This window comes from Schistocerca americana, chromosome 3 (assembly GCF_021461395.2).
Source record: "Schistocerca americana isolate TAMUIC-IGC-003095 chromosome 3, iqSchAmer2.1, whole genome shotgun sequence".
NCBI lineage: Eukaryota > Metazoa > Arthropoda > Insecta > Orthoptera > Acrididae > Schistocerca > Schistocerca americana.
In genome coordinates, this window is record NC_060121.1 from 652,359,759 (window position 1) to 652,385,447 (window position 25,689).

Genomic DNA, 25,689 nt, shown 5'->3' on the forward strand with positions numbered 1-25,689 from the left:
TTCCCATTGAACTGCAGTGGATTATTTCCAACAAACTTCAAGAGGGCATAAATATAATGGGGAGCTGTAGTCAAAATGCCTGCCTCCTGAAACGGATGTGCACAAGATGATTGTGAATGAGCACCATATGTTGTTCTTACAGCATGTTTTTGACAATAAAGACTTTCTTTCTTAAATATGAGTTACCTCAGACTGTTACTCCATACAAAATTCATGAATGAACATGTGCAGAATACATCAACTGATTGATTTGTCTCTTCTAAGATTTCCAAAGATTCTAAGTGCAAAACAAGCTGAACTCAGTTGTTTTAGGAGTTCCAAAATGTGTTTTTCCCACTTTAAATTCTTATCAGTATGGACATGTAAGAAATTTGAAGTCTCCAACCTATTTGCTATTTCCAAGCCGTTTGTTACACATATCAATGGGTTCAGTGATACTTTTAAGAACATTGTGTACCACTTCTTCCGTTGTGTGTGTGGTTGGATTGATTACAATATTAGTGTCATCTGCAGAAAGAACTAATTTTGCTTGTTGTATATTATATGGTAGATTGTGGCCAAAGTGCTACCTCCTTCATCCTTTACAAATTGCCTATTGGATTTTGTCTCAGATTGTTCGGCCTACATTCTGCGTGAGGGGCTGGCATTGTCAAAGCTGCACCCTCCATTACACATGGCACACTGTGAAATGGAGGTGAAGCTTTGTCAGTGCCAGCCACTGGTACTGGCAAAATGTCAGAAAAATTGTGAAACAGATGTTGGCTGAAGAGCTGGAGACAAAATCCAACAGCCAGTGTGTCAACAAGTGGTGACACAAATCCTAACAGTTTTATCCTTCATCCTTTTCTCTCATTGCCCTCACAAAGGTTGGAGGCACCACTCAAATTGGGGTCTGAGTTAACTTGCACTTTTTTCCTACCTATCCCAATCTATCTATCTTACCTCGTTTATGAAGGTACTAATGATTCAGAAAGTTAGGTAATTTATTTTTTAATATGTCTTGGCTGTATCTGGAATTTTTCCATCGGAATGTAAGTACTGCTCGGCCATTCTATTCTCTGGTAGTTTTACCATGTTCTCAAGTTAATTAACAATGGAGGCAAAAGGACAGGACAGGACGATTGTGTGCATATTGGTTCTGTGAATACTTCAATTTCACTTCTCGTAATATCTCCAATTGGGTAAATGCAGGTTGCAGTTTTGCTGCTCCTTGTCTTACTCATGACTGTCATCGGCACCTTCCTTCGTGCAGCAGAACCATGAAAGAGGCATATATCTGATCACCACTTTTAGATATGTGCCCCCACCATTGTGTTTGTCCGTTCAATGGAAAGTTCGTCACTCATGACACTGTTTTAAGGTCCAGCAGGAGAAACTGTAATTTGTCACCATCAACAGTTTTAGTAAAATGTTCAAGTAGTGAGAGATTTGAAACTATACTGTATTCGAACAAGCGAAAAGTTGTTCAAAACTCTCTAGTAAGAGTTGTTTGGTGCATATGTCCTTTTTTTTCAGCTAATGATTAAAGTGTGTCACTTCTCTCTTCGGCACAGAAAGTAAAAATGGAACAGAAACGTCCAGCTGCCAGTGTCCACTGTTAGTTTTTATTGAATGATCCTTGCCTTTTCTAATTCCAGATATTTATTAACAAACTATTGTTACTGTGTATTGTATGTGGTGACACAGTTGTTAAAGGGTGGCAGGGAAGTTGGCACATCACAAGGTGCATGGTAAGCAGGTTGAAACATTGTTAAGTCCTCTTGAATTGGAAATTAATTGGATTTAGCTTTCTCGGTGCTAATTGTAACAAAATGCATTGTCTTACATTGAGAGAAAGTAACTGCCCAAACCCTAACCAATAATGCACTCTGGGGCATACTGCCTGCACCAGGAAGCAGAAGCCTAATAGGGGTGTGTAATTCGGTTGCAATGCAAACCTAACTATTGCTGCTGCATCTCTGAAGTCCATATGCACATCCTTGGCCTATTAAACATCCCTGCTGTGCTGTTGCCATTACATGCAACTCCATTATATGAACTCTGATGAGTTATTCTAACAAAACACTCTGGAAGAAGCTGATGCACTGGTAAATGAAGCACAAACAAATACAGTAAAATTTTAATATATTATTGAGGCCCAGTGTCCTCAAGTTTCGTAGGTGTACATTTGTTACATCAATTGTAAAAGTTATTTAGTGTGAGTATCATAATTCTTGGAACTCATGTGACTATGACTGTCTACTTGTGATCAATACAGCACTACTACCCTGCGCGAAACATTTTCTTACATTTGTATGTACAGTTTTGAGCTGCCACAACCTGCTATACTATGTGGCACATGACATATGCTGTCACTGTTTGGAATGTATGACCTTGTCAGGATAGTTTAGGATCTGTCGGCAGTAAGTAGCATGTTATTCTCCAAGACACAAAAATAATTTAAACCTGCCATCACACCCAAGAGGTTGTCAGCAAAGCCACTGAAACAGTACACAACTAGTTGGCCACATTGTCCCACTCTGACCTGCATTGAAGTGTTGGTGTATTGTACGGCATAAGCTGTGCTCACTGTCTGTAATCTAAGTTTGTATGGATTGTGACAAATCAAAACTTACTTTATTGACAGCAATGAAAGACACTGTGTGTGCATCTGCACTTGATTATATGTTGTTAACTTGACATGGGCAAAAACGGAGCTCATTATGCCATAGAGGTGGAGCTGCTATTGGTCCCATGTCTGATGTCTTCCAACACCCGTCACATTCTCCCTGAACGATGTCTGATAGCTTGCATTCCCCCCCCCCCCCCCCTCCCACCACCACCACCACCACCACCACCACCACCACAATAACATTTCTGGGCAGCAGTGATGTCAGAAAATACACCTTAGCAATATTCGTCGTCCATATAATATAATGACATAAAGGAGTCCTCTTACGGGACATGAAAGTGTTAATGAACAAGGAGCTGGTGATGTCACAGCGTAAAATTCCACATTCCACTACATTGTGTAGTGTTAAAGGGAGAATCTGCCTTGTGGAGAGGAACATGGTCAGTGAGGTGCAGCGTCAGTTTTACATCACAGGCAGAACTTAGGAGAAACCATAAGATATTAAGTCAAATGGCTTTGTATTCCATATTTGGTGGTTTTTGTATTGTATTCGGTATTAATATAAATCATTTCAAACCAACAGCATATTGAGACTTTCTCAAAATTGCATTTTTTGGTACAATTTTTAATAATAAAATGACGGAAATTACATATTGGTAGTTAAAGTTCCTGATATTTGATGTTTTTTGTATCGTAACTTGCATGCTGTGGCAGTAAGTTATTTTAGTGCTACAGCGCATTGATGATTTATCAGAAGCGCATCATTTTCTATACAGTTTGTTACAGTTTAATATCAAATAATGACATCTGTGGTTACAGCCATTAGAAATTTGGAAAAATACTGCTGTCACGGTGATGCCGTAGCATAAATGGTAGCTCCATGAACTATGAAGAGTGGGGTAGGAGATTTGCGTCTTCATTCCAGCAACTTTTTTTTCTTTACTTACATTTTCTGAAAGCTTCTAGGACTTTCTCATTAATTTAATAGAAGAGTCATCTGCAATACTCAATGTTATTTATTACAGATAATGTATTTGCAACAATTCTTGTTGCATACACCAACTACTAGAATGTTACCCCAGTGGCCAAAAATCTTATGGTGCCTGCCAGTCTGTCAGAAAGTAAATGCAAGTTACACACATCAAGTTTTTGCTATAATGAAACTTTGTGTAGAAGGTATATACTTATCTCTAGGTTTTATGGACTGACACACGTTTGTATCTTGCCAGTAAATATCTTATGAAATGATGATTAGTAGCTTCAGAAAAATCTCCTCTTCCATTTAAATGAAATTATGATATGAATCTCGAGCTTGATTAAGTGCCTGACTTCAGAGTAATAGTCAATAAAACATCGATAATGTGCTTATTATGCATGTGGAAACTGACAATAGACATCAGTATACTTAAACCATTTTCAGTTTTAAACCCCAAAAATGTGACAGTGTCAAATTGAGTTAACAAATAACATCTACTTATACATATTTCAGAATGTTGTGCAGCATATGTACCAGGTGTAGAAGTATGAAACCTGAATTTGGTTGCAATAATACATGTCTGAACAATGCTTTAATTCATATGAAAACATATGAAAATGGCTCAAATTATTGTTTATCACTTTCAAACAACAGATTTTAGCAGCTCACAGCAGCTGTCACCCTTCTGATACCACCAAACACACAGCATTGTCTCCTTTCCAAAGCGATTTCGTCTTGCAGTGGATTTTGATGGTTTACCTGGATTCACCCATGATTTACAATGTATAGGATTCTCAAAATATGTCCATTTTTCATCACCTGCCACTACTTGATGGAAAAACAACTTTCTTTTGGATCTGGCTAGCTGTATTTCACAAGTGCTCTTTAGATTGCATATTGTCATTCATTCAGTTCACATAGAACACATTTTCCCATTTTCTGCACCTTCCCCATAGCTTTCAACTGTAGAGAAATGGCTTTCTGCATCACATTAAATTATTCCACGAGTTTCTGTTGAGCTTGAGTATTATCTTCATTCAATAAGGCCTGCAATTTGTTGTCTTCGAACTTCTTCGGTGGTTTGTCGCGCTCATCGTTTCTCACATCAAAATCATCACTTTCGAATTTTTTAACCACCCAAAACACTGCGTTTTCGCAAGAGCATGTTCACTGAAAGCTTTGACAAGCATTTGATGCGATTCTGCAGCAGTGTTTTTCAAATGATACAGAAAACCAATGCTGTCCGCAAATTATAGTTCATAGGCACAAAACTTAAAATGTTTATGGGTTTGAAACAGATACCGATGTATGGAACGTGGGTTACTGTGTGTTGACATTCGTCACCAGCCGTTACAGGAAGCAGATGATGCCGCAGATGGTGTTTCATGGTCTCTACACTGATGGCCAGTACCATCTACAGGGAAATTCCGGTTTCATACTTCTTCACCTGATAGCGGTCCTCTACCAACAATGCACTGTTCATACCATTCATGAGTCCAGAACCTTCTTTGTGATTTTCTCTGCCATTTTCCACAGTCAGTATTGGAGTTAAAGCAACTATTTTATGCATCCATTTTTCCAACTGCTACGGTTGCAGGTTCAAATCCTGCCTCGGGCATGGATGTGTGTGATGTCCTTAGGTTAGTTAGGTTTAATTGGTTCTAAGTTATAGGGGACTGATGACCACAGATGTTAAGTCCCATAGTGCTCAGAGCCATTTGAACCATTTTGAACCATTTTTCCAAATAAACTCTGAGAATAGTGCACCAGAGCTGGAGAGCACTGTGGTTACAAATCACAAAGAGGAGGACATTTCATGAGGTGTAGCAGGTCTTTTCAGATCGTGCAGCAACCACTGTTCTTTGCAAGGAGAGAAACATCTCATTGAAAGTCTTAACTTTATGGCTCCTGGGAAGACACTCTCAGAATGATATATTAAATAATGTCCCACAACTCTGATAATACCTAATTATTCTGTTATTCTTAAGCCAGACTTAATGATGCTGCATTCTGGATTTTCACCATGAGAACTCACACTTATTGTGTGCATTTTCTTTCTCCTGCACTACAATGGCTTCACATAGCTACCAGCAATTCTGACTATTAGCCTCAAGCAAAATTCAAATATCTCATTATCACAAACTTGAATCACAATGTGGTTTTCACCATCTCAGTGCAGTAAATATTCACATCCTTCTACATATGTTTCCATCTGCTTCCTTCTCTTAATCAATATTTTAATCTACAAACTTATAAACTCTGAAAGAAGTGTGTGCAATGAGATGATGTAACATCGCCACATCTCACCCTGCCCCATTGATTTAAAACTTCCAGAAGTTTTGAGTAACTGTATCCTACACACTGTTTTTTGTTATTAGTTAAACGATTTCGCCTAACTTAGAATTTTTCTGTAGTTCATAGCTCTTGATTCATGCTGGTTCATTACCTTTATATGCAATACCAGTTTCTGGTAAGTTACATCAATATTTAATGCTACCGATTGCAAGAATAACATCAACTTATAATTATCAGTACTAGATCTAAACCACAAACTTAATTCTAACACACAAGTTACATTAAGACACACTTTTTATGTGGTATGCATGCTGTTTTCATGATACTCTTTCATACTATATAACACTTCACTCCCTGCTTTGCCACATGGCTTCACACACTAGTGTTAAGATGGTGACTGCGAAGACAACGGGGGAGTGAATCTGATTATCTTAATTGAGGTCTAACAATAGTTATGGTACTGAAACTTACTGCTATGCGCCATGTCTCTGTGATGTCACCTCCTTCCTCATTACTGCTACAGTCCACTCATTACTGCTACAGTCCACTCAAGTTTCTGCTCTACAGCTATCTTTCTCAACATGTCACCATGTGTGTCTGTGTATTCTTCTATTTCCTTATTACTTCTTAACCTGTAAGTTACACCATCAGTAATTTTGGGGCCTAATATTTTCCTAATAATCTTTCTTTCTTTTGAATTTCCTCAGTATCCCTCTTTCTACTTAAAATTAAAGTTTGTGCTCCATAAAGACATTCAGGTTTGATTGCAGTGCTGTAAAGCCTAAGTTTACTGAATTTAGAAAGTGATTGTTCATAATAAATATTTTGTGTTAAATAAAACTTCCTGGCAGATTAAACAACATTTTGCAGAAGAGCTTCTGTGAAGTTTGGAAGGTAGCAGACCAAGGTATGGCAGAACTGATGCTGTGAGGATGGGTCGTGAGTCATGCTTGGGTAGCTCAGATGGTAGAGCACTTGCCCACGAAAGGCAAAGGTCCCGAGTTCGAGTCTTGGCCCGGCACACAGTTTTAACCTGCCAGGAAGTTTCATATCAGCGCACACTCCACTGCAGAGTGAAAGTCTCATTCTATTTTATGTTAATCTGAATGCAGCTGCTATCTTTTGACAGGGATCTTCATTTGCACCTTTTTCCAGAATGTTTTCTCATATGATTTTCCCCAAGTATTTAAACTGAGAAAATCTTTTGTTTTTCCATATTTTGTGTTCAAAAACTTTGCTACTCGTTCATTTCAAATAATATATTCTGTTTTTTGTTTTTTTATGTTATTATTATTATTTTTAATGCTAATTGTAGTCCTACTTTTTCTGCAACTCCTTTAAGAAATTCAATTTGTTTTTGAGCTGTGGAAATATCTGTAGTTAAAATTTGCAGATCATCGGCAAAGGCGAGGCAATCTACTCTAATATTACTTCTGCCTAACTTGACTGATTCATCTGAATTTTGACTCAACTTAGCTCTTGCCATTCTGTAATCACCTTTTCCAAAACACAATTAAACAGTAATGGGGAGAGTCCGTCTCCCTGTCAAACACCAGTATTTATCTCAAATGGTTCAGAAATTTCTCCCATGAATTTAACTTTAGAGCAAGTGTCAGTTAATGTTACCTTAATCATTGTTAGAGTTTTATTATCTAGCCCTTGCTCCTTTAAAATTTGGAAAAGAGATTCACGATCAACTGAGTCGTAGACTTTTTTAAAATCCACATATGGACATACAATATTGTTACCAGAAATTCTTTGGTGCCTAAAGATTAGTTTTAAATTAAGAATTTGGTCTAAAAACTGCTTGGTATTCACCAATTTTAGGTTCTAACTGTTCTTGGGCTCGATCAAGCAAACAATGTGAGAGAAACTCCCTGGCAGATTAAAACTGTATGCCAACTGTGTGCCGGACCGAGACTTGAACTTGAGACCTTTGCCTTTCACGAGCAAGGGCTCTACCATCTGAGCTACCCAAGCACGACTCACGACGTGTCCTCACAGCTTCAATTCTGCCAGTACCTCGTCTCCTACCTTCCAAACTTCACAGGAGCTCTTCTGCGAACCATGCAGAACTAGCGCTCCTGGAAGAAAGGATATTGCGGAGACATGGCACACAGTTTTAATCTGCCAGGAAGTTTCATAACAGTACACACTCTGCTGCAGAGTGAAAATCTCATTCTGAATGTTAAAGAATTTTGTATGTGACCGGGAGAAGAGAGAGTCCTCGTAAATTATTAACATCAGTTCTATCCCCTTTTTTATGCAATTGATGAATTAGGGCAGTTTTCCAGTCCTCAGGTATTTTCTCAGTTTGCCAGATATGTCCTATTAGTTGAGTGATCCCTTTTACAAAGTTAGGGCCAGCTGATTTTAGTAGTTCTGCAATCACACCAGCTTCTCTAGATGCTTTATTGTTTTTAGCCTCTTAATTTGTTTAATTCTTTCAATTTTTGTTAGGGTTGGTGTTATTAGGTTGCTGATTCTCGACAATTTAACAGTTTTTCAAAATAATTATCAAATGCCTTACAATTTTCCTGATTGTTAAGAGCCAAGCAGCTATTGTCATTTTTTAAGCAAAGACCAGTTATTTTCGTTTTGAATGTTTTATAAACATATCTTGTATTGTTGTTTTGGAAGTCTTTTTCAATTTATAAAACTTGGGCATTTTTGTAGTTTCTTTTAGTCTGTCAAATTAATTTAGATGTTTCTTTTGATACAGTTAGAAAGGTGTTGTGTGTATTTTCAGTTTCGTTACTATTCCAGTTTTTGAATGACTCGTGCGTGGACTTAATTCCTGTTTCACAATCCGCTTTCCACCAGGGGTGTTTTTGTTTCTTTTGAAACAGAATTAAATTTTGTGCTGTTGTGATGAATGTTTCTTTTAGGCTTTGCCAATTGTTGGATTGTTTTTGTCAAGTTTGCTTGTTGGAGTTATTTTAGCAATGTCAGATTTTGGGATAACATTTTTTTGTTTGGAAAAGTTTTTGAGGTTCAAGTTTTACTTTTATTTTTGAATTAAATAATGGTCAGAATCCATATTAGCCCCTTTCCTAATGTAGACATTTAAAATTTCTTTGTAGTTAGGATATGAAATTGCTACATGATCAATTTGACATTCCCCATAAATGTATTGGGTGCCCACCAAGTATTTTGTTTAGAAGGATTCTTTTAAAAATGTGTTAACATCAATTTTAAGGTTAAAATTTTTGCATGTTTCAACAAGTCTCTGGCCATTTTGGTTTGTCCATTTATGCACAGTAAATCCACCCAACATTTGCTTATATTTTTTCTCTTTATCTAATTGAACATTAAAATCATCCGTTAACATTTTAACAAGGTTCGAGGGAATTTTCAAGATGATGCTTTCTAATGTTTCCCAAGCTTCATTAACTTCCTCATTTTTTTATGGTTATCCTCTTTGACTGGCATATGAGCATTAATTAAAGTGTATGTCTTATTTGCGCATTTAAGAGAAATTGTCATTAGTCTATTATTGATTTGTTTTACCTCTGTTATTGAATTTTAAATATTTTTGGAGACTGCAAAAACAACTCCCAGATGTGGTGTATTGTTAAGTATTCATTTATCAATTTTTCTTTTAATAAGACAATAACTACTGAAATCCATGGTGGTATTGTCCATCATTTGTGTTTCTTGAAGCGCCAAAATTAGAATCTTCTGTTGTTTTAATGTATCTCCCTATTTATGAAGTTTACCTGGTTGTAAAAGTGTTTGTATGTTGACTGTTGCAAAAAATGTATTTGTTTTGGTTTTAAGTTGGCTAGAGGACTCAGACTTTCTCTGTTGAATCACACTTCATTTTAACCTGGCCACCCCAGAATCCGAAAGACCAGTTGTGCCAGTAATACTGGCGGTGGGTTGACCACCTGGGGTAATATTGTGATTATCAAAATGCTCCTTGATGATTGTATGTGGAATCAGGTGGGGTTGAGTTACTCATTGAGTGAATTTGGAGTGTTAAGACTGGATGGGTTGGTTCCAGAATATAAATTTCAGCCGCACCACTGGTGAACAGACACTGGCCACTTTGCCACTTGCTACAAGACAGATGCAAAGTGGATTTGGTTTTATTTTACCTTAGTCCGGGATTGCTTATTCTGCCCCTTAGGGGCTCAGCATTCATTTGCTGAGTACAGGCTTGGCGATCCCGGTGTTTCTGAGCTGGGGACTGGTAAGCACAATCAGTCCTCTTGTCACCGTAAGCTCTGGTCATACTTCAACGACCACCATGCGGCGCAGCAGTGGAATGTTGTGCGTTTCAGAGAATGGGAGTCTTGGCTTCACCGCCTGGACCACAACGAAGGTACACACCTTAATAAAAAAAAAAAAACCTCAACCTCAAGGTGTGCTACGTGCTGAGCAGGTGAACGGCTGTTGAGGTAAAACAGTCTTTAGTGGGCAACCTCTGGGGCACCTGCCGCCCCCCCCCCCCCCCCCCCCCCCCCCCCCAGTTGTATCAGGCTTGCTCAGGCATGCAGGACTCTGCCTGGGTCCACGGTTGTTTCCCTAGCGTCTCGTGTCGTGGGATCCCTGTGGAACTGTCTCATGAAACTACTTGTACTGACGGGATGGGTGTACCGTCAGGCAGCACGTACACTCACTCCTCAAAGAGAGCTCGGTTGGTCAGTCCTCCCAAAAAGGAGCCTCAGAGTAATAGTAACAGGACATTAGTGTGCCATAACAATTTCATTGTAATCCAGCAAAATGGGGGAAGCTGTGAGAAGATATCCCCTTTCTATATTCACAAGGCATTGGAAGGTATTGCTGGGTCTCTGAAAAGTGTGAAACGACTTCGTAATGGAACGCTTTTAGTTGAAACTGCTACTTCCAACCAAATACCTAAGCTTCTGGGATGTAAGGCCTTAGGTGACTACCCAGTTGAGGCTGAATTGCAAAACACCCTTAACTATAGTAAGGGCATGGTTACCTACTCCGATATAATGAAGGTGGACCCCACGGAGTTATGAGAAGAGTGGGAGAATGTGGGCGTCAAGGAGGTGCAGAATTATATGAGGAGAGTCAATGGCAAATTGGAAAAATCGGCAACGTTTATTCTAATGTTTAGTACTCCTGAGCTACTGGAACATATCCTTCCAAGCTATATCCACCTCAAGGTTCGCCCGTTTGTTCCTAACCCCATGCAATACTATAAATGTCAAAGATTTGGCAAGACCACTATGGGATGTAACGGGAAGGCTATGTGTGGCACTTGTGGAGACTCCGCTCACGAGTCGGGGACTTCTTGTACACTTCCTCCGAAATGTGTTAACTGCTCTGGGGATCACCCAGTGTGGAGCAGAAAGTGTGGGGTTTACAACAAGGAAAAGAAAATTCAAGAGTTGAAAGTAGAGAGACGCATACAATATGGTGAAGCTAAAAAGGCCTACAAAGCCATGCAACCACCAGTCATTGCTACTTCTTTTGCATCAGCCCTTAAGACACCAATAGCCAAGTGTGTTGCCTCCACACAAACTCAGACCACAGATTCCAGTACGAGCACACACACTTGGCAGTGTACCTGTGGGGGAAACACTCCACTTGCAACTGATGTCATTTGGAAGCTATCAGCAGTAGGCTTACCACCTAAGCCACATACCACTCTCCAACATCAGAAGCCAACTAAGCCATCCCCGCAACCCAGGCAGCCGCCGCCTTCTGTCAGTAAAGAAAAACGTCCTTCGAAAAGCAGTTCTAAGTCCAAGAATGCTGTAGGTAAACCTTCAGATCGACGAGCCCTCTCACTTTATGATGGTGACTCTGCTCTTGAGGACATGGACTTCCAATCAGAGGAACCAGAGAGCATGGAACCGGCTAACATTCCCCCTGACCTCCCCGGTAAATCGCCGCCTCCGAGGGAGAAAGAAAAGAACCACCATCGCTAACCACTGGCTTCCATAGGGACTTCTGTGTTGCAGTGGAATTTGAATGGATATCACTCACATTTGGAAGAATTGCAGCTGCTGGTCCAGGATAAACCTTTCTGCATCTACTTACAAGATACGCATCTTGAAGTCACAGACACACCTGCATTACGGGGCTACCACATATACAAGGAGGAGGATACTGCTGGAGACAGGGCTAAAGGTGGAGTGGCTATTTTCCTTGATGACAGATGCCACTCCTCTCCTGTCCCTCTTACCACGACCATGCAAGCAATTGCTGTGAAAGTTCTTGCACCCTTTACTATCACAGTGTGTTCTTTGTACCTGGCCGCCAATGACGCTTTGGATGCAGACGCACTGGCAGACCTCTTCCAGGCACTCCCACGTCCTTTCCTCCTTATGGGGGACTTCAATGCCCACAATGTGCTGTGGTGTTTGACTACTACTTGCTTCAGGGGTCAGATGATTGAGCAACTCGTCCATTCTGAGAATTTCTGTCTTCTGAACACGGGTCAGATGACTCACTTTTCCACAGCTGCAGGGCCTTTTTCAGCTATTGATCTTTGTTTTTGTTCCCCAGCTATTGCAGACTCAGTTCAGTGGAAAGTGGCTCTAGATATAAATTCTAGTGATGACTTTCCAGTGTGGATTCATCTGCCAGCAGGAGACCACGCACGTGGCTGATACAAAGGGCAAATTGGTTACAGTACAGTCGACAGGCTATTTTTGAACGAAAGGATTGTGCACAGGAGACGGTGGACCATATCACTCATGAGATCCAAAGGGCTGCAGCAGAGTCCATCCCAGGTCTAGTAACCACCTCAGACGACGGCCTGTACACTGGTGGGATGACGACTGTCAGTTGGCAATCTGGGCCAGACGGACAGCTCTGCAGAACTTCAAAAGTGTCCAACTACAGACAATCTTCATGTCTTCAGGTTTTGCGAGAGCACATGCAAGGCGAGTGATCAAAGAATGGAAGAGGGCTTCCTGGAGTGAATTCACACGACTTCCATTAATTGGTCCACTTCCGCTGCGCATGTTTGGTAATCAATAAGACGGATTTCAGGCTAGGGTAGTTCACATCCCCTTACGGCATTGTCAAATAATGGGGTCTTGGTGGACACACCAGAAGATATGGCTCACGTTTTAGTTGAACACTTCTGTACTGTTACTAAGTCCTGCTTCCAGAATGAGATTTTCACTCTGCAGCGGAGTGTGCGCTGATATGAAACTTGCTGGCAGATTAAAACTGTGTGCCAGACCGAGACTTGAACTCGGGACCTTTGCTTTCGCGGGCAAGTGCTCTACCAACTGAGCTACCCAAGAACGACTCACGCCCCATCCCCACAGCTTTACTTCTGCCAGTACCTCGCCTCCTACTTTCCAAACTTTACAGAAGCTCTCCTGCGAACCTTGCAGAACTAGCACTCCTGAAAGAAAGGATATTGCGGAGACATGGCTTAGCCACAGCCTGGGGGATGTTTCCAGAATGAACCTGCTGTTCAGGTATTTTGTCGGACTGCAGAGATGAGGAAGCTCAATTTCTTCTCGCATACTGATGAAGTCTTTAACCTTCGATTCTCCATGTGGGAACTGGAATCAACTTTATCTGCAGCCAGAGACACTGCTCCAGGACCTGATGAGATCCATTATACCGAAGTGACAAGTCAGCTTATCAGTGTCACCCTTACCAGTTGTATAGGTAAGACTCTTGAACGCATGGTCAACCGCCACCTTGTCTGGCTGCTCGAGTCCTGAGGTCACCTGAGCCGCTCCCAGTGTGGATTCAGGCACTACCGTTCCACTCTTGACAACTTAATTCCACTGGAGAGGGCAATACAGGAGTCCTTCTTATGTCGAAACCATTTAGTTTGTGTGTTTTTGACCTCAAAAAAGCATATGACACTACGTGGAGGTACAATATTTTTTGCCGACGTCTTGAATGGGAACAACATGGACGTCTGCCGCTTCTGATCCAATCCTTTCTCGAGGACTGGCATTTTTGTTATCGCATTGGCGATGCCATGTCTTATTGGTTTGTTCAGGAGGATGGTGTGCACCAGGGCAGTGTCGTCAGTGTCGCATTGTTTGCCATCGCTATCAACGGCATTTCCTCCGCAGTTGGGAGCCCTGTCAAATGCTCTTTGTTTGTGGACGACTTTGCAATCTTCTACTCTTCCTCTGATTTTACGATGACGACGAGGCTACAGCTGACCATTAGGAGGCTGGAAACCTGGGCCCAGACAACTGGTTTTCGGTACTCACCTGAGATGATGATGTGTGTCAATTTTAATCGTGCTCGTCGGAGTTTTAACCAACGAGAGCTTACAATGGGGGACTGTATTTTATGTTGCAAGACATTGTGATCTTTTTGAGTTTATTATTTGACTCAAAATTAACATGGCTTCCACACTTGAAAGACATACAAACAGAGGGCTTCCGGTCGTTGAAAACTTTGAAATGCCGTGGCGGAGAAACATGGGGAGCTGACAGGTCCTGACTCCTGTAGTTTTATAGGGCATTTGTTCAATCACACTTAGACTATAGGAGCATTGTCTATGGATTGGCTCATCCTTCCTACCTCCAGATGTTAGATGCTGTCCACCATGAGGGCATTCGGATATCGACTGGAGCCTTTCGGACCAGCCCAGTTCAGAGTCTGTGCAGAGGCTGGTGAGCCACCATTCCAGATTCGACGACATATCCTTTTGGGTCGACAGGTGCTGAAAATCTCAGTGTCACCTCAGTCATTGGCATTTAGTTCAGTGATCCAACCCACCTTCGAAGGACTGTTCAGGAATCGGCCCCAAGCGACCCAGCCATTTGGTATATGTGTTACAGACTGTCTCAAGGATCTGAATCTCTCGGGCATCAAAATACACACGCAGGGATGGAACTCACTGCCGCCTTGGTGTTTTCAGAGGCCCAAAGTGATTTTAAGCTTGACACAGTACACGAAAAGCTGTATTCCAGATATGGTTTTTACAACTTTGTTTTTGTCTATTTTAATTATGTACCATAGTTTTATCGTTATTTTATACAGATGGATCCCTGCAGGAGAAACCTCTCGGTTGTTCTGTGGTTTTCCCTGATAGGATTTTTAAAGTGCGTCTTGCAGAAAAATTTACAAATTATGATGCTGTGTTATATGGCATTCTGATGGCACTGGAAAGGGTTCACAGACATCACTGTACGAATTTTCTTGTCTGTTCTGACTCTCTTTATGCACTACAAGCACTTTACCAAATTTATCCAGTAGACCCGCTGACTGAGCTCATCCATGACTCCTTACAGCGACTCCAACGCCGCGGCAAGGAGTGATCTTTTGCTGGGTACCTGGCCACTTTGGGATACAGGGTAACGACATGGCTGACAAAGCTGCCAAGGAAGCATGTTGGCCGTTAGTGGGAGACTAAATGGTTGCAGGTGTCGGACAACAGACTGTGGTCACTCAAATCGACCACACAGGCTTGGCGGACTTCGTGTCAGCCTCGTCGCTGGAAGGAGGTTTTGCTTACCAGACTGCGCATTGGGTGTAGCCCTTTCACACATGGCTTCCTCCTCCGGCAGGAGGATCCACCATTCTGTGCAGTTTGTGGCATGATGCTTTCAGTTCAGTATATTGTGGTTAAGTGTGTCTTGTATAGTGATATTAGGCAGCCCTCGGTCTCGCTGGAGATCTGACCACCATCCTCGCAGATACCAATACCAGTGTTCACAGAGCGGTGAAATTTTGTGAACTGTCAGGCCTCATCCCTAAACTGGTGGAGAAGGGCAGCAGACTTTACTACATTATAAACAGCTCAACATGTCGGGACAGTCTTCGTCCCCACCCATGAGATTTCGTGTTGCCTTTTTGTCAGGGCGCTGATGACCATGATGTCGAGCACCCCCTCAACCCAAATCATCATCATCATCATCATCATCATCATCATCATGCTTATTCTGTATTTACAGCTGTTCACCATATCTGGTGGAATGTTCACTATCCCTCGGCAAGGCCGGCTTCTTAGAATTTTAGTTGCAAAGTCTTGAAGCTTGGAGATAAAAAGTTTGAATAACACTAGAATAACAACAAAAGTGTCCAAAATATTTGACTTGGAAAAGTTGTTAATGCTTTACAAAACTGCATTTTTTATGCATGTGACAAAATTTTGAGTGAAGTTAATACACATTTTTACGGCCAGGTAATCAACTGTTAAGTAGTGAATAATAAAGTATTGTTGGATACTTAATGGAGCAGATTTGGAAATTTGTAATTACACCTGGTTTTCTATGAAAATGAAACAGTATTAAACTGAAATTTAAATACATGTTTTTGCCATGTTAATGTTCTTTAAAATTATGTTCTTGAACTACTTTAATGTATAGTCAATAGGATGGTTATCATCTTGTGATGTTATATTTGGTTGTCGAACTTTATAAACAAACATGAAATTTACTTAAATTGAAATTCAGCTTCATGTATTGTGTTTGTCACTTGAAATCGAGTATGAAACTGGGATCATATGATTCATTCTATCAGTTTTGTCTGATTGTGGTTTGTTGCAGGTTGTTAATTCCAAACTGAGATTACCTAATGTTGCAATTAGCAACAACAGTAAAACATTTTACCACTTTGACTTGACCGCTTGAAATTGTTTCTCTACTCTCTGTACTGTAAAAAAGTTGAAAAGTAATAATTTCAATGCTATATATTATATAGTAATCTGACTATTATTGTTGAACCTCTCTACGATTACTACATACTGTTAAAATTATTATTGAGATTAAGATGACTGTATGTAATGTTGCTTTACTTTCTTTTGCGATACTGAGTTAAGTTCGGCATACAATATCTAAAGTGCTATTCCGAGGACTGAATTTTTTGATTTGTAAATCAGTCAAATAATTCTGTCAAACTGAGAGTCTGTATGAATATTGAACTCAGACGTCTGTGCACAGACATTATGTAATTATGGCTTGGAAGGACAACACACATAGTACAAGGCAATGGCTAATGTCTGCAACCATCGTATTGTAATTTGAATTGAAAGAGAATTTCCCCAAACCAGGATCTCAAGTGCAGGCTCTTAAGTTGCCAGACTACTTAGAAACAATTCTTCTGAACTGTGAGGTAGGCATTCTTTTCAGTAAGGATGAAAAGAATCTTGCGAAGATTCATTGTAAGTTTTAGCTCACCTTGACCTTTTATTTCCTTAGAAATACGATTGTTACTGTCACGCATCACTTTAGTAATTAACTCAAAGACTAGTCTACAATCTGGACAACATTTCATTGTCTTGCAACTATTTCCAGTCAAGACGCAAAAGAATGAATGACATTTAGCTGAGTAGTGGTCATCGATTTACATCATTGGGAAAGTTGAAAATTTGTGCCTGACCAGACTCAAACTTGGGTCTCTTGCTTACTAAGTAGATGCTCTGACTGCTAAGCCATTGCGGCATTTCGCTGATTCCAATAAGTGTTCAAGTGTGGTGTGCATTTTCACTGAAGGGGTCATTGGCTAGTCTCGCCTTATTTATATCTGTGGTGTCTGTTCATTCAGACATTTCCAAAAGAACAGACATCAGATTTATAATTAAGCGAGACTGGCCAATGCTCCCTTCAGTGCAGATGCACATCATTTCAGTCAGTTATCTAAGTAGAGTTTCTAATGCAACTTAATCATAACTAATCTAACAGTAGAAGCCATTTCTTTCCATTCTTCTCCCCAGAAATCACCGATTAAAGAAAGGGTGCAGAACAAAATACTCTGAGCACTATGCACTTATACAGACATCTCACAACAATCTTTATCTTTGGCATGCTGCACACACAAAAATTCCCTAATGATGTAAAGTTTAGTGAATCTATCATTGCTTGAGTGTCATCAATACTAATGTGGTTGAATTGCTCATATTGATGACCAGTGGTTTAGCATTCATGTGTTCAGTTGACACAATACTGGGAGATCCTAATCTCCATACAATACTCACGTGGATTACGTGTCAGGACTGAAAACTTCAGTACTGCTCAGTTGCCACTCATTTCTATCCACGTCAGTTGCACCCAGTTCTTCACTCTTGAAGTGGAATCGTCTGGATCTTTGTCACTATCAACCATTCTGGTTTGGTGTTACAAAAGCTGATAAAGAATTTGAGAACTTGGCTTTTGAAGAATTCTGCAGCACGTTGTTTGTTACTACTCCAGCTGCCACTGCTATTGAGGTGAATGGCCATCTCTCTATTTGGCCCTGTGTGCTTCTGGCACCAGTCCATCTCCTGCTGGCTACCGTAGAACCTCCTTATGACTCACTTTACGACTGACTTGGGCAATGTTATTAGTGTCCACCAAAGTGTTGGGCCCATTACAACACACTCTCTGCTGGAAGCAGGATGCTGTTCAACATCCAGCCAGTACTGTTCAGTGTTGTTTGAAAACCTGAAACTTACTCTGGAGAATATTTGACCAACTGTTATTAATTACATTTCAATATACCATGCTGTTTCCTGGCTCTATGGAGCACCATTTTGTGACATCATTTACTCCCCTCATATTATAAATTAATTGGGTTTAGCATTTTTAGTGCTAATTGCAACAAAATGATTTGATTGACATTGAGAGAAAGTAACTGTCCAAACCCTAACCAACAACACACTGTGGGACAACCAGCCTGTACCAAAAAGTGTAGTGCAGTGCCGAACTACCTACTGCTACTGCATCTCCAAAGTGCACCTGCACATCCTTAATGTGTCAAATTTATCTGCCCTTACTTGCAGTGCAGTTGCTAGCACACTGCATTCCAGCAGGTGAACTGTGATGATGAATTACTGTAACACAGCAACATCCTGGGGTAAGTCGGTACATTGGTAAATGAAGAGCAAAGAAATCTGGTAAAATTTTAGCATGTTGTTGAGGCCAAGTATCCTCCATTTTGGTAGGTGTACATTTGTTACATCAGTTGTGCAAGTTAGAAATGCATTTATCAGAATTCATGAAACTCGCACGACTATTACTAACTACTTCCGACTAACAGGACATTACTGTCCTGAACGCAACAGTTTCTCACATTTGAATTTACAGTCTAAGCTGCTACAACACCGCTATACAATGTGACATATGATTTATGCTGCCTGCCACATGGGACCTAAGACCACAATGCCAGGATAGTTTAGGATCTGCTGGCAATAAGAAACACGATATTCTCCAAGACACAAAAATAATCTAAACTTGCCATCAAGACCAAGAGGTCATCAACAAATATATAGTCACAACACAGAGACTGTAAAAAATGTGTTAGCCCACATTGTCCCACTTACTGACAAGAATTGGTTTGATGGCATTTAGCATGGTGTAAGCTTTGTTCATCATCTGTAGTCATCTATATCTTAGTAGATTGTCAGAAATCAAAATTTACTTTATCAATCCAATCAAATTTGCTGTATACATGACTGTACTTGATTGTGCGTTGTTACCTTGGCATGAGCTAAAACAAAGCTTATTGTGCCATAGAGGTGGAGCTGCCATTCATTGCATGGCTGGCTCTTCCAGCACCTGGTGCCTCCTCCTTGAACGATGACTTGTCCTCCCCACTGCTAATATTTCTCGGCCGCTGTGATGTCGGACAGTCCTCTTTGGGAATATTCATCCTCCTCATAATATAATGGCCTAACTCGTTGGCTCCAGAGGAGTCATTCTTGGAATGATACATGAAATAATTACTCCTAACTCTGAAAACATGCAGTGATATGATGAACTATTTATCCTTTCCTTTCCGTGTTGGACTGTTCCACCCGGTTGTAACTGAGGGGAGTGTCCAATCGTGTATATTTAATTTTTAGCCCTGTTGGTATTCTTACTCCAGCGTTCTGGACTTCCCAATGCTGCACTCTGAACTCCCACCACAATGACTTCTGCTTTTTGTGTGTGCCTTTTCCTTCCTGCATAACAATGGCTTCGTGTAGCTGTTCCCATGTAATGCCAATTTGGCACAACTGAAATTCAAATATCTTCTGATCCGAAGCTCAAAACATGATGTGGTTTTCACCAATCTCACTATAATAGAAACTCACATAATTCTACGCAGGTTTTCATCTGCTTCCTTCTCATTTCTTCCTTGTTGCGGTGGTCCTACAGTTGTCACCGCATCCCAGACTTCTGTCACCAAATGCCTCATCTTTCTCATTCTTTTCCATTCCTCTTCTATCCATCACTTGTTGGACACCACTTAGCCACACATTCCATGGTCTTCCTGTTCTTTTCCTTTGAGGAGGTTGCCATGAAAGTACTCTCTTGGGCCATCTGTCTTCGTCCATTCTTTCAATAGGCCCAGACCATCTTAAATGGCTTTCTTCTTTTTTTTTATCCATACTATAGTGACTCTGTGTACTTTCTCTTATTTCCTCATTTCTTACATGGTCAAGTTGGGAAATTTTATGAGCTCTTCTTGGGTGGTTCATTTCCAAAGCTCTAAGCCTCTTTTTATTTCTTTCTGAGCGTTCTCAGCATTCACTGCCATAGCTTGTTGTTGGTTCCACACTGGATTTGTATAAATGAATTTTAACCTTTGAACTCTTTTTGAGGACCAAAGTATAGGGTTTAATTTTTAGATAGCAGCCCTTTCCTGTCTGATTTGTTTTGGATACCTCTCACATGTTCCATCACATGATAGGATACTATCAAGATACTTAAACTCTTTACACACTTTAATAAGATGTCCATCAGTGTCGATGTTACTTCACTCTGCAACATAGATATTCCATCTTCTAGGAATTAATTTTCAAACCCCACTTGTTATACTCCTCAAACAGCTTCCTAAGCTTGTAAAATATATCTTCATCGTTTGTTGCAATGACCTGCTCATCAGCATAGAAAGTGTCTACATACACTGATTCCCTACTTCAATCCCCATGCGTATGACTTTCTACACCACATATCCAGTTCCTTCTGCACATACATCGTAGTGTGTGGGAGACAGACTTCTGCCTTTTAGTTATTCTGGATGTCTCTCGAGAAATTTCTTTCCCCACTTTCAGGACACATTCTGCTGCTTGTAGAGGTTTATGGTACCTCTTACGTGTAGTTTTGGCAGTTCCTTCTCTTAATCATTATTTTAATCCACAAACTTACTAATTCTGAAATAAGTTTGCTCAGTGAGATGACACGATACTGCACATCTCAAGGTGGAAAGCCTTCTGAAGGTGAGCAGGAGGGGAGGGAAAAAAGGGGGGGGGGGAGAGAGAGAGAGAGAGAGAGAGAGAGAGAGAGAGAGAGAGAGAGAAATGTGGGTACTGAGTAATGTAATGGGAAGCAACTCTGAGTTGTAGGATGGAAGAGAAGGAACTGGACAGAATCAAACAGTGGAAAATCTGGGATGAAGTAACTGCATGAAGTTTAGGACACTTCCATCCTACAACATAGAGCTTTGGTGCCAAAATAACCATTTAATGTGGTACATTCAGACAACAGTCACAAGACATGCTCAGGTCAACATCCTTTGGAAAATGAAGATGCACAGCCACTTAATTAGCAGAAAAGGATCAGTGTATTACATTTCTTCCATTCTTTGAAAGAATGGTGAGTAAAACTGAGTGAATTTTAAACAGGCAAGAAATTCATTCATTTTTCAGATGCCTAAGAAAATATCAGAGATGCTGTACTCAATAAAGATGATTTGGAAGTTTCACATGTATTTACTATTCCTTGGGAATGTGATAGTAGCAGTATTGGGTCACATTGTTTAGTTTCCCAGTATTAAACTGAACATCAACATGGCAGAATGTGTCGGTAACCACAAGATCTTGTTTGAGCAGATGCAGATTCTATGTGACACTACAAATTACTATGACTCGACCACCAAACAGGTCACGGAAGTTAGAATATGTACTGACTACTTTGGAAAATCCAGGATGGAATAGTGATAATATTATGAAAAGTTGCTACTCACCATATAGTGGGTATGCTGAGTCACAGACAGGCACAGCAGAAAGGCTGTCAAGCAAACCTTTCAGCCAAACAGGCCTATCTGTGACTCAGCATCTCTGCTGTATGGTGACTAGCAAATATCATTTTGATAATATTGTCATTACGAACTACTTTAATAGAGAAATGGGCCATGCACTCAGCAGTTAATTGAAGTGAGAACTTGATACCAAAGTAGTTCAGAGTTGTGTCACGAAAGCTACCTTGTGATGGGGAAGATGACATTACATATGACATATCATGATTTCTACTGCACATCATTTAAATCTGCAGATTCGTATGATTTCTTTGACAGCCAGTTACTTTCCTCATAAAGACAAGGGAAGCTATTGTCAATAGCTTTAAATATTGTACCAGTTTGATGCAACATGTTTATCGAGGACATTTTAAAAACAAATCTTGGAAGACTTTGTAGTTATATTGTGGAATAGTTGCTTCCTGTTACAAAACAAAGGTGTAAGTTACATACTTGGTGGTAAACAGTACAATCATCCTCCATTACCACTCTTCTGGTGTAGTTGACTTCACTCTTTGTGACTTTAGGGAGCATAACTTCATGTATCTAATGTGTTCAACACTGAATTGTATGACACTGGAATGCTCAGTAGATGTAATAGAATGTTACGACCTCGACTACCCATCCTCGTGGAGACATAGAATGCAGCCCTTTTGAAGTAAGTGAAATCTTGGTCATTATCATCAGTGTTCTGTCCTAGAGCAGGTCTTCACATGTAGCTCTCTATGCAGTCCTCTCATTTGCTGCCCTCTTCATTTTCTCATAATTGTTTTCTATTCCTATACTATCCACCATCTGGTATCTTCTGCATTCTCTCCTCCTTCTTCCATTCACCATTCCTTCCATAGCATCCATCAGCAATCAATTTCTTCTTATCCAATGTGCAAGCCAATAGTGTTTCCTCTTCCTGACTTGCTTTAAAAATTCTCTCTCTCTTTCCCTCATTCTTCTCACATTTCCTCAGTTTGTCTACTTATTTATACCTACCATCCTCCTCCAAATTCACATCTCCGATTCTTCTTTCGTCGTCTTTCCTAATTGTTCACATCTCAGCTCTGTACAACGCCCCACTCCTTATAAAGCACATTGCCAGCCTCTTCCTCAGGTATCTGTCCATGCACCCACATAGAAATGCCACCTCTTATTAAATGCCTCTTTGGCAATTACTATAAGCATTTTCATCATCTTTATTGCATCTCATGTCTTGTGTAATTATGCTTCCCATTTAAAGCACTAATGTGTTCTGTATCTTCCTGTTGTAACTTTATTGTTGGTCCTACTTTTGTCTTTTTCTTATTAATTCTCATTCTGAATTCCTCTTATTCCTCACAGTTCTTATTTAATTCTTTTAACATTGAAGTGTAGTTCTTTCACTGTCTGCCAAATAACACCTTATTATCTGCAAATCAAATACATTCTATCCTCCTACCACCAACCCACACTCCTCTTTTTAGTTTCAAACATTTCTGAATAATATGTTCCAAGTGTATCTTGGTAATGTTACATAATACTTGTGCATAGTATACTCAGTGTTCCTTCACTGCTTTATTCAAGACGACAGCAGTTCAAACCCGCTTCTGGCCATCCTGATCTAGGTTTTCCATGATTTCTGTCAGTTGCTTAAGACAAATTCCAGGATGGTTCATTTGAAAGGGCATGACTGCTTTCCTTCTCTGTCCTTCCCTAATCTGAACTTGTGCTCTGTGTCTAATGACGTTGCTGTCGGTGTGATGATAAACACTAATCACCACCACCTTCACTGCTGTGAACAACATTGCGATCAAACTATCATGTAGTAAACCTTGAGATGTATTTTTATTAGTTGATCCTTTTTTAAAGGTAAAAAAATCTGATGCTTTCCATTCTTGCATAAAAGTTGTTTTTATTGTTTCAGATTTTGAACCTTTTGATCTGGAGGCTTGGTGGGGCCAACGTGTTGTTAAGAATTACAAGCATTCACAGTCAACACCATAGTTAAGCATGAATCTTTTATTATCAACCAAAATTTCATCTGCCATTGAATAAAGAACAAATAATTTTTCATTACATTATTTAACAAAGATGGTTAGATTACACAACTTGTGAAAAACCATGATAAATTTCCCATGTAACATTGCGAGTGTTTACTGGCAACAGAAATTCTAAATTATTCTGAGTTATATGCACTTGTTAAAGGACAAACACTTTTATTCATAGTTCTTAATGAAAGTTGTGATGTAACATGTCTCTGAAAAGCTTATGAACAGGAGTACACATGAGAATTAAGTAAATACTGTTAAGAATGTTGAGACACATGGAAAGAATATCACATTCCTATTTCTTTCAACTATGACACAGCCCAATTATTGGTTGAATGTATTATACCTTATTTATTGAAATTATGTTATCATTTTTCTATAGTTAATTGCATTGTATTTTTGTTTGTAAACCTGTGTATAACACTTTCTTTTCATGTGAGATTCCATTACCCAATAGAAGAAAACTTCATACAAGTGCCTAGTGGTTTCTTTTGATAATTTATTTATTTACTTCAAAAGGACTCTTAGGTATATATCGAATAGTTATCTCACATGAAGAGACAGTTTGGTATTTCTCATTATTAAGTAATGTACACACCTTCAATAAGAAACAACATAGTTTTTTTAAGGTGTATCTAATTTTGTGGGAAATACCTATAGATAAGGTAAAATAAGTAATTAGAACTTCTGACTTTGTTAGTTTTTGTACAACACAAAAACAAAGCAATACTGTATTTTTAAGAGACGTAGACTTGTTTATTTGAGTCAGAATTTCACTTGCAAGACTAAAAATAATGACACCATTTTTATACCAGATATATTGTAAAAATGACGTTTTCTTGATGATTGTATTGACTGTAACTGTTGAATCTTATTGGATCGTTTTGTAGAACTTAGATTTGTAAATGAAAAGCTTCAGTCAGTGAAGTAAAATTTATAGTAAAATCTTCAGTTATTAGTTGCACTTTTTTGGAAATGTGCATCATGTGTATTGATGAAATTGGTGTAAGAAAACCACAAAATACCTGGAGCCTTTGTCCTTCTATATAATAATACAGAAGTAATATGTAAGGTGTTTTGTACATTGGGGTTGCTTTTATAAGACACTTTTTACGGTTTTTCTGGACTGCACCACCATCACTGCCATCACCACCATCTCCTTCCATGCCCGTTTCATTCCACCCTGTGTAAAAATGAGCCTTGTGAAATTTGGGCTCTGTAGGACAAGGCGAAAGGATGCCCCTAGGTCATCAAAATTGAAAATCCAAAAAAAAAAAAGATAACCATCAACTTCAAGAAATATCACTTCTACACTAAGTGGATTCATTACTTAGTGTCGGTTACTTGCTTGCTTCATTGTTCTTATCTGAAAGTGTCCTCATTGGCTGGATGACATTAAAAATCAGTTAACCCGAAATTTGTAGGTGAAGGGAAGAGTGAACCATGCCTTTCCATTTTATGGCCCAGTGGAGTCTACTGCTGTAGACTTTCATTTTTGAAGGAAGGTAGCAGTTGTAATGTACAATATTTTAGTCTAAAATTTGTTTACAGGAGGCAATATATTTATTTCGATGTTACGTAAGTGAAGTGACTGAAATTAAACAGCTATTTGTCAAAGCACTGTCAGTGGTTTCTTTCTACAGTTTGAGAGTATGTAAATTAACTGTGCATCAAAGGCCCCTTGAACTGTGTCAGAGTGAGCAGAGACAGCTATGAAGAGGTAAGAGTAAAGTGACTATATGATGAAATTCAACAATTCAGTAATTTAGGTACTTATGATGCAAATTTTACACATAAATATATTTGAAAAAAAAATGGAAAATTAAAATTAGCTACACATTAAATATTGATAATCTTAGGCACAGAAAAGAGAAGGCAAAAGTTGGCTAAGAAACTCTTGC

General features: G+C 39.6%; 1 protein-coding gene across 1 annotated transcript in view; it reads left to right on the top strand.

Annotated features, from left to right (window-relative positions):
* LOC124605299 (MAPK regulated corepressor interacting protein 2-like) overlaps positions 1–25,409 on the top strand; it is a 51,510-nt gene extending 26,101 nt beyond the window's left edge. The window contains exon 6 of the mRNA XM_047136879.1: positions 23,665–25,409. Coding sequence (XP_046992835.1) covers positions 23,665–23,744 — 80 coding nt within the window. The 3' untranslated portion in view covers positions 23,745–25,409. The remainder of the gene's footprint in view (positions 1–23,664) is intronic.
* Positions 25,410–25,689: the final 280 nt, after the last annotated feature.